We start from the raw sequence: 9,892 nt of genomic DNA, 5'->3' as shown, positions 1-9,892 counted from the left end.
AGGGACTGGAGGGAGGCTCTGAGCATGTGCAGAGCAGCGCGGCGGCGGCTGCCTCGGCGAGAGGCAGCGGCCCGGTGCTGATGCGAACAGCCGCCTCGGTCTCTGCCCTAGCGTAGTTGGCCCCCGGGCCGGGGCGGCAGGGAAGGAACCGTAGCCTCCCCGCGGCCCGAGGAGCCGGCGCGTCGGCGCGTACCCCGCCCCTCCCCACCCCCGGCGGCCGCGGCGCCCTCGGGGACCACGATGATGGCGGAGCAGGTGAAATGCGCCTCGGCAGGGGGCGGCTCCGGAGCGGGCTCCGGGCCGGTGGTGAACGCGGAGCTGGAGGTGAAGAAGCTGCAGGAGCTGGTGCGCAAGCTAGAGAAGCAGAACGAGCAGCTGCGGAGCCGGGCGGCCAGCGCGGCCGCCGCACCGCACCTGCTGCTGCTGCCGCCGCCGCCCCCCGCCGCGCCGCCCCCCGCTGGGGCCTGCAGCCCGTTGGCTCCGCGGAGCCCCCCGGCCGCCGCTGCCGCCGCCTCGGGGGGACTGGGGCTGGGGCTGGCGTTGGGCGCTGGGGGCGGAGGCGGGGGCGGCAGCGGTGGCTCTGGCCCCGCGTTCCCGGGGACCTACTGCCTGCCCGGCCCGGCGCCTTCCCTGCTCTGCAGCCTGGCGCAGCCCCCCGAGGCGCCCTTCGTCTACTTCAAGCCGGCGGCGGGCTTCTTCGGCGGGGGCGGCTGCGGCCCGGAGCCGGGGGGCGCGGGGACACCTCCCGGGGCCGCCGCCGCGCCGCCCTCGCCGCCCCCCACGCTGCTGGACGAGGTGGAGCCGCTGGACCTGGAGAGCGTGGCCGCCTGGCGGGACGAGGACGACTGCACCTGGTATTGCCGAGCTCTGCTCCCTCCCTCGGGGCCCTCGCCTGCGACGCCCGGGGAGGGCGAGGGCTGGAAGGAAGAGGGGGACCTCAGCCACTGCCCCCAGACGGGGTGACCTGGCAGGTGCCGAGCCGGGCGATGAGCGGAGGCTGTTCACTAGGGTGGAAACCTATTTTGTTACAGCTCAGGCCGACCCATCTGGGGATGAACTGGTCCTTTTCCTCTCCTGTGTTGTCGTCTTTGCTGATGATTGGGTGCCACGCTCCTCGTTAGCATTAGCTGCAAAATCCATGCTATCTTGTCTTTTTGTCACTCAGTCGTGTTCTTTTTCCTCAGTCTTTTTTGGGAGTGACGGGGGATGGGTAGGGGTTGGCTTCCATCTGCGACTGTTACTGTTTTGTCCTCCCAAACCAAGGCCGGACAGGATTTGCGTGCTGTCCCTACCTCCTCGGCACCCCAGGGCGCCTAGTGATGCATGGAGGAGGGATGAATCTCTCCTTAAGAGATTCGTTCTTACTGTTTGAGTTGTTCAGTGGTTTGTCCTCATTCGCTGCATCTTCTTTGATAGCTTCTCACTTAAGAAACAGGCTCGCTTTTTCCAGTGTGCTGACCTCACTGGCTTTACCATCAGTAACGGCGTAAAAAAAATGAAGGCTTTTCGGGGAATGGAGTGAGCAGCTTGAAGGCACTCTGTTACGTAGGACCCAAGGAACTTGCTTTAATTAAAAAAATTAAACTGGTGATTGAAGAAAAGTGAGATTAGAGAAACTTTTTTTTTATTTTTTAGAAACTTGAAGTTGGTTATCAGAAAACTTGAGGCTGGCAGCATTTATTCAGTTGAAATCTGGTTAGCTCTGCCTGCCTTCCTTCAGTGAGTACCTTGCGGGGGGGAGGGAAGAGGGGTGTTCTGATTCCTTTATTTGTTTTTAATGGTGCTTGCTCATAGGGTAGCAGTCACTTCATGACTTCTTTTGGTTGGTTCGCATGTTTTCCTCAGTCGTTAGAGGTAGTGTGATGTGGTCAGATGAATAGAAGCTTCAGATCAGGTGGGACTTAGGTTCACGCAGGGAGAATGAACAGCATTCACCTGTACGTAGCAGTAGCATGAAGAGTAATTGTAGTTCTTTTAATCTTAGGTCCTCTCTCTGTTTTCCAAGCTGGGTCTTCCTCACTTTCTTTGTGTTTATGTTGAGTGATTGCTCAGGAGGGAATGGGAGATGGAGAACCTTGCTGGTTTCCCATTAGGAACTGTGGTGGTCCTTTTCTCTTGCACTTTTTTATGTTGAGAACTCTAACTGTAAAGTACATTAATTGGTTTGATTCTGAGAATCAAAATACAGGGAGCTATAATAAGGCATAGTCATCCTTCTGCTTAGTACTTTTTGGCAACTGGGCAGGTAACTCAGGTTGTAAAAATCAAAACAACTCGCCACTTTCTGGAACTTTAAGCCATTCTTTAGAAGCTGCACCTTTATTTTTGTAAAGTCCAGGCTGTGTTGTAATCTCAGATCCAGCCTGAATATGGTACCAGAAAATGCTCTCATGATGGTGCTTAGGTTGTTACTAATAACTGTAAGCCCTTATGCCACTTTCAAATTATTTTAGATTGATTTAGTCCCCACTTGGCCTTTTCTGGAGATACGTACTTAAGTAACAGAAGGAAACTTGCTGTATTTTGGCTGAGGATCAATCCTGTGCTTTGAAACTATTAGCACTTTAAAATTTATCATGATTCACTATTTTATATGAGATTTGTGCTAGTACATACACAGTGAATATAATTGTAATATTTTCTTTTATTAAATGGACTTCTACCATATTTAGTTATCCTCCAACTATTGCTAGTATTTTGATATCTTAGGCTTTCCTTTTGTAGTTATTTTTTGTTAAAACATCATTAAAATAACTAAAAGAAATCACCTACTTGGTGAGATTAGCCTAGTAGCACTTCAGATGGTTTGAAGCAAATCTAACCAGGTTTGATTTGCAGCAGGTTCTACTAATTTCACTCATCAGGTATACCTGTGAATGACTAAATCAATGCCTTGACACCTTACAGATGTTTCTGTAGACAAATGGCGCACTGTTTATACAGTATCTTCCTCAAAACAAAGCCAGGGTTAGAATCCCAGGTGGAAAAACAGGGAGGGATCATTAATCTTAGTGGGATGGACTTAAAATTTTTGTAAGGTCACCTGATTTATAGAAAACTTTCTATCAGAGCATTTTTATACATTGAGATATATTTGTATTGCAGTACTTGGCCTGTTTGTTCATCACCAGTCAACAGGGTTTAATTTTCAAAGCTAAACCCACTTGTTAATGCTTGCAGAGCCTTCTGATGTTCCTTCATCACTGCAAACCGCGTGTCCCTGCCTGACGCTGTCGTCAATAGAGTGCTTTTCATTTGGCTTCCCTGATAATGTTTGCAGGAAGGCTACTTATTTTTATCTTCCCTGTTTATTAAGAAACAACTGAAGTGGATAATATGTACCTGATTATTTTAAATTATTTATAAATTTATAAATTATTTATAACTTTTTAAAACTTTATAAAGTGGATAATATGTACCTGATTATTTTAAATTATTTATAAATTTATAAAGTCACAAAAGTCTTCCGTCTTGTCCTCAATTTACTACTGTGACTCAGAGTGAACCCTGTTAACCTTCTGTAGATCCTTCAAGGTAAAAACATAGTTATACAAATCAATATGCAAATATATCCACATCAGTTTTTTTACACTTACCTTTCATTGGACACATCTTGGACATCTTTGTTTCCCTATAACAGTTGCATCACCGTTAACAGTAACTTGGTCCTTAATAATGTTACTTTAACTGTATTACCTACAATTTTTCATACATTTTTATCATGATTTCATCCTAATGGGTTAAACAAAATTAATAATTTATTTAGAATAGCACTTCCTGCTAAAATGTCAGATCCTTAGGAAAGGAAGTTCACAAATGTAGGTTAATCATTGAATATTTTAGAAGTTCTTTCATGTAAGTCTGTTTTTTCTAATACAATCTTAGAATGTATAGCCTGGACAGCACTTGGCTCAAGAGTTATGTGCGAAAGAAAAAAGTGAATAATAGAAGAGTGTTTGCTTGATGATAGTTCATTAGTTAGTGAATGATCAGTCAGGTCTCATAGGCCTTTTTTCCAAACAATTATTTAACCTGTAAGTTTCTTCTGTTTATTGAAAAAAAAACTTTGATGCAAGAAGAATGATGTATTCTGCTTTTTGTTTTGATGAAAAGCTTTGAAACAAAACAATTGTCTTATTTCTTCAAATATTTATCTTAGTTGAATTTAAAGTATGTAATTTTGCCTTAATACAATCTGGTTATATTAGCACAGTGCTGCTAAAATTCAGTGTCTCAGAAAATTAAAGTTGACTGTGGTTTCAGAACCTTCATTCTTAAGTCCAATTATTATAATCCCATAGTAAACTTCACATCCTGCTGTATCAGTTCTTCCATTATCTTACTACTAATTTGACAGCCTTAGCTCTCCAGGAGACCATAGGCCAGAAAGTACAGGGGAGAAACCGAGTACCAGGAGCAAATTTAAAAAGTTCAGAAGCGCTAAAGTCCTGATGCATACGTGGCACATGGTGTGACTGGATGATTTGCCAGTCTGTACAGAAGGATGTTTTGAAGGTCTCTGTCCCAGTGTTACCAGGCTGAGAAGCACTAGGCTAAGAAGAACCAGGGTACAAGGAGAGGGAACCAGATTGGTATGAAGTGGCAATGGGAGCAGTAAATCATTAACTGCATACTAGACCTTTCTGTGACCTATTTCACTCCCTAATTTCAGTGTTAAGCGCCAAGGAGAAATAACTTAGGTAAACTTCTTCAGTTATTTACTGAAATAATTGACTAAAATTTAGACTTATTTATATGGATTCAGAAGTGTTTGCAACCATTGATGTTTTTTCCTCCAAGCATGGTTGTGACCCATTAATAGGTTATAAAGTCAGTTTAGTGGACTGACTCAGTATTATTTTTTTATGAAGTTCAGTGGAATATAAAATCAGGACCAGAGTACATTGTATCTTATAATACAAATGTGTCTTGATTAAACTTATTTCAGTTTTATGTGTATATGTCCTGGGTTGAAATAGTTAATGCATTTGTGCATTATGGCTAAAGTTAGAATAACTCCAGTTTGTACTGTTCAAAGCAAAACGGACTTGGAGAAAACAGGTAGAAGAACACGGCTCCCTGAAGATAGTGTAGTGCCGGGGTAGGTCAGAACCTGCTCACCTCAACCAGAAGACGAGTCTATATTCAGACAATGCCAAGATTAAAACATGCCAACTGGTATAAAATACAGCTGTAAAAGGAGGCATTTATTTTTAAAAGATGTGGCAGGGACTTTAACTTGCCCAACTGGAAAGGACAGGAGAAATGTTCTTTTTTTTTTTAAACATCTTTATTGGAGTATAATTGCTTTACAATGGTGTGTTAGTTTCTGCTCTATAACAAAGTGAATCAGCTATACGTATACATACATCCCCATATTGCCTCCCTCCCACCCTCCCTATCCCACCCCTCTAGGTGGTCACAAAGCACCAGCACCGAGCTGACCTTCCTGTGCTATGTGGCTGCTTCCCACTAGCTATCTGTTTTCTGCTTGGTAGTGTATATATTAGTCCATGCCATTCTAGGAGAAAATTTCTTAATGATACAAGGGGAAAATGGTGATATCTATAAATTAAGGAAAATTTAATGAATGAGATATTCATCTTCCATGTGTAACACCAAGACCCTGGACAGCTGGCTAAAGTCATTGCCAATTTTTCATCAGAGCTGTTGAACACCTTGTACTATACATATGGCACAGCTAAATTAGACCACCTAGGCTGTTTTTTTGCATAATTGATTTTCAGTGGAAAGACCAGAGGGTGCTTCACTTTCTGACAGTACTGATCGAAAATGCACAGTGTTTTCTAGGAGCTAGTGGAGTTGACTGAAGCCTATGCTGATGTGTCTTTCAAATGAGTAAATTTGAAACACTGCAGTGAGACACTGAAATAGAGTTTAGATATAAATGTGGAGGGAGGGGGAAGAGTCTGCTATGGGACCTTCAGTAACTAAAATTTAGACTTAATGTATCCTTTTAAATAGCTTATTGGGGGTAAGTTTCTTTTGCAGTGGCTAACCAGCTTGACCCTAGCAGATGCTAGTGAATCTAAGCTGACTAAGATTGATTGATTGTGCTAATCAGTGCTGGTGTTTTACCTTTCCTTAAAATAAAACTTATGGTGATTTAAGACTCTTAAAATGGCTTGTTTGAAAATTGACACATATTACTTTTCAGTGACAGGTCTATGATATACATGTACAGTAAGTACCCTACAAATGAAACAAAGTTGTGAACTTTCAAAGATGCGAATGTGTGTTCACGTGTCCAATCGCGTAAGTTAGTTCACTTGTCTGGTGTACCTTGTCATGTGCATGCATCCTCTACAAGTGGTTGTGCTTTTGTGTACTTTACTGTACAATACTATATAGAGTCCAATAGTACAGCATCTTTATTTCAATCAATCCCAGGATGTCCAGAAGCAAGCGTAAAAGCGGCAGTGATGTGGCTGGTACTGTACAGTACTTTTCAAATGTTTTCTTTATTTTTTGTTTGTTTTTTATGTATTATTTGTGTGAAAAGTATTATAAAGCTATTACAGTACAGTACTATATAGCCGATTGTGTTAGTTGGGAACGGAGGCTAACTTTGTTGGACTTACGAACAAATTGGACCTATGAACGTGCTGTTGGAATGGAACTCGTTCGTATGTAGGGGACTTACTGTAATTATTTTTGAATTATCTGCAGAAGGATGGCTTTAGAACCAAACGTTGAGAATAACCAAGATATTTTTCTAGACATTTTGAAATACTTCATTTGAAGCATTCAGGGTTATTATGATGGACTTTGTATTATTTCCAGCCTCCCAGTGTTAGTGCGTGTATGCAGTCAGGGGGTCCAGAAAATGAAGTGTATGAAAAAGAAAAGATTCTGTGAGAAGGACAATAGTTTCTAGTCATGTGCTTTTGGAAGTTTTGAAGAGAAGTGAAGGAAAATTAAAGTGTGACATTTTAAATGATAGCTTTTCTATTTGAAGGCTTCTCAAGTTTTAGACTAAGGCTTTTCACATATTCTTGCCATATTCTAATATATTGTCAACGAAAGGTAGAAGTTGAAAGAGCAGTTAGTAGGAGGTATGTGTATTAACAATGGCAAACTAGGATATTGTAAATGTTGCTGGCATTGTAATGACAATGAAAGAGGGGATTTTTATGACTTTTTAGAAGATAAGAGCCATTTAGGAGAAATACAGGTTTTACCTTGCTAATCTAATTTTGGAGACATGTTATACTCAGGGAGTTTGTAGCTACGTGATCTTCATAACTCACTGCCCTTTTTCTCTCTTTAAATCCAGTTCTAGGCCTACCCAGAGAAGTAGTAGGCTCAAAACTATCCTGGGAACATTGTTTGGAGACTGACTTTAAAAATGATCCCTTCTATCTTAATTCCACATATTTGCTTAGTACTTCCGAAGTTCTATCAAGGTAATACAATAAGTAGGATGTAAATGGTTCAAAAACTCTTCTATACCAAGGCTTACTACAGAAAGCAGCAGTTCTCCCAACTCTTTCCTGCCTCTGAGTCCTCCACATAGATATTACTTTATACTCCTTTGGCAGTTTCTTTTGTTCTTTATTTCTAAACAGTCTTTATACTACATGATCTTAAACAGATATAGACTTGTTTTGGAAAATGAGGACTAAGGCCTCTTCCCTTCATCCTCCAGCTACCATATCTTCTTTCCCTTCTCGTAATGGTTTTTATAACTTTTCTCTTAAATCATCGTAATGACCTGTGTCATGGTTATCACTTTTATTAGCTGAGTCCTGTTAATTGTATGTTAACATTTGTTTTCTCTAATCTCCTTGTTCCTCCAAGAGTCAATAATGGCCTCTCTCTTCCCCCTTCACTTTCTTTAATCCCTTATTACTAATTATCTCTGTAAATACTGGAGCCATAACATCTCTCAAGAAGGTCAAACGTATTTGATAATCTCTTAAATCTGTTTTTAAAAATTTGTTTTGTCCTGCCATCCGTTCTAGAATGCTTAATCCCATTGCTCCAGTCTTTACTGTCGCTCCTTAGGCTGGATGCACAATGCTGTTACCATGGGAATTCCTTCGGGTTTCTTGCCAATATTGGATCTCCTATTTCATAAATCCTTTGTCTTGGAATTTCATTTATTCTTGTGGGTGGGATGCAGCCTCAGTTAGCTTTCTGAGAAAGGGGACATGGATGAGAAGTACACTTTGAAATCCTGTGTATTTGAAAATGTCCCTATTCTATCCTCATACAAGATTCATGGTTGGTCTGGGTATAAAAGTCTAAGTTATTTTTCCTCCTGTTAGAGGGCATTTGTGACTTTTTCTTTAGGTTTCTTTCTTTATCCCTAGGGTTCTTAAATGTCATGTTGTACCTTGTATGGACCTGTCTGTTTGTTGCACTGAGCATTTGTGGGTGCCTCACTCTAGAACCTGGTGGCCTGCCTTCAACTTTGGAAAATTTTTTGCCTTTAAAACAAATAACTTTCTCTTCACTTTCATGTGTGTTTTAGAACTTATAATAATGAGATGGAGGCCTGCTGGTACAGTCATTTAATTTTCTTATCCCTCTCTTCTGGTTGTTAATCTTTGTCTGTGTTTTGCTCCTTCCTGGGAGACTTCTTCAGCTTGATCTTCCAAACTCACTTACTGAATTTTTTGTTTCTTCTATAACGGTTTAATTGTTTCACTTGCCAAGAAAGAAGAAGCTGTCCCATTTAAATATCCTGTCTTTGTCTTGTGAATACAACATTTTCTCTCAGATGGTATCAGTTATAATTGTCTTGGATTTTTCATCTGTTCCCTGCATTGTTTTTCCTCCTCAGTTCTTTTTTCCCTTCTATCAATACTTTTAGTCTCAGGGTTTTATTTAAAAGGATTATTCCAGATATCTGGTGTCGTGGGTTGTCTGTTCATACCCAAAGGCGATATCGAAGTTGATCTAAGGCCTCTGCATGGGTGGAACTCTGGCTGGTAGACTTTACCAGAGATTGGGTGGGTGGCCAGCTCAGGTTTCAGTATCTTTAGGTCTTCTCTTGGGTTCATCTGTGTCTCCAGACATAAACCTTCTGGGAGATAGGAGTTAAGGCAGTCGATTCTCGGAATGTAAAGGGGAAAATGGGGCTAGGGTGCTAACCATTCAGCAAGTAGACTTTTGGTCGGCCTCTCTGGTTCAGTGCGGGTACTTCATCTGTCTTTCAGCTGAGTTCTGTGTGCCTGAAGTCAGAGCTTCTCTGGGTCAGCCTTATGCACGTGTCAGTAGTAAGCCTCTGGTCCTAGATTGTGGCAGAGGAGGGGTGGTGGGATGGGCAGTGTGGAGTAGAGGAGGCGATCTGGGGTCCCACCTATTCCTCACGCAGGCTTTCAGCCGAATTCCCTGCTTTCAGTCGCATGATCACCCCCATATTCCGTGAACTGCAGGGTCGGGGTGAGCCACAGTAGCAGATAGCACGTGGACAGCGGAGGAGAAAAGAGAGAAGTCCCTGTACGTGAATATGGCAGAGTGGGTCCCAGAGCCATTACATGTTCCTCTGGGAAGCTGCTTTTGAATGTGCTGTGAGGCTGCGTGGTCAAACGAGAGAACCATATTACTTAGGCCCTAATAGATTAAGGACATCTTCCTGAGGGGTTCCCTGCAAGCAGAAAGCAAAACGCTCTACCAGAAAAACCCCCAAACTGGTGGGAGTGTGTGAAATCCCCAGGCAAGCTGCTTGGTGGAGGTTCCTAGCGGCAGGAGAAAGCAGCGGTCATCCCATGGGATGCTGGAGGTGATGGGCAGAGCAGTGCTTCACATGGCAGCTGAGAGAGGTTTGCAAACAAGCAGATGCTCAGAGAGTGCATGAACCTGTGTGTGTATTAAACAGTGAGGAAAATGTATTAATTTAAAAGAAGCTGAAAGATAAGGAGGT

The 9,892-nt window shown here is 42.7% G+C and overlaps 1 protein-coding gene across 2 annotated transcripts in view; it reads left to right on the top strand.

Moving 5' to 3' along the window:
• Positions 1-9,892, top strand: part of SLAIN1 (SLAIN motif family member 1) — a 60,513-nt gene continuing 50,621 nt past the window's right edge. The window contains exon 1 of one of the 2 annotated variants that reach the window (XM_004276842.4): positions 1-854. In XM_004276842.4, the coding sequence (XP_004276890.1) occupies positions 241-854 (614 nt within the window). In that variant the 5' untranslated portion in view covers positions 1-240. The remainder of the gene's footprint in view (positions 855-9,892) is intronic. The other variant, XM_033400107.2, reaches the window with a different exon arrangement.

The sequence above is a fragment of the Orcinus orca genome, chromosome 18, assembly GCF_937001465.1.
Source record: "Orcinus orca chromosome 18, mOrcOrc1.1, whole genome shotgun sequence".
NCBI classification, from domain to species: domain Eukaryota; kingdom Metazoa; phylum Chordata; class Mammalia; order Artiodactyla; family Delphinidae; genus Orcinus; species Orcinus orca.
This window is presented reverse-complemented; position numbering and strand designations above follow the sequence as displayed.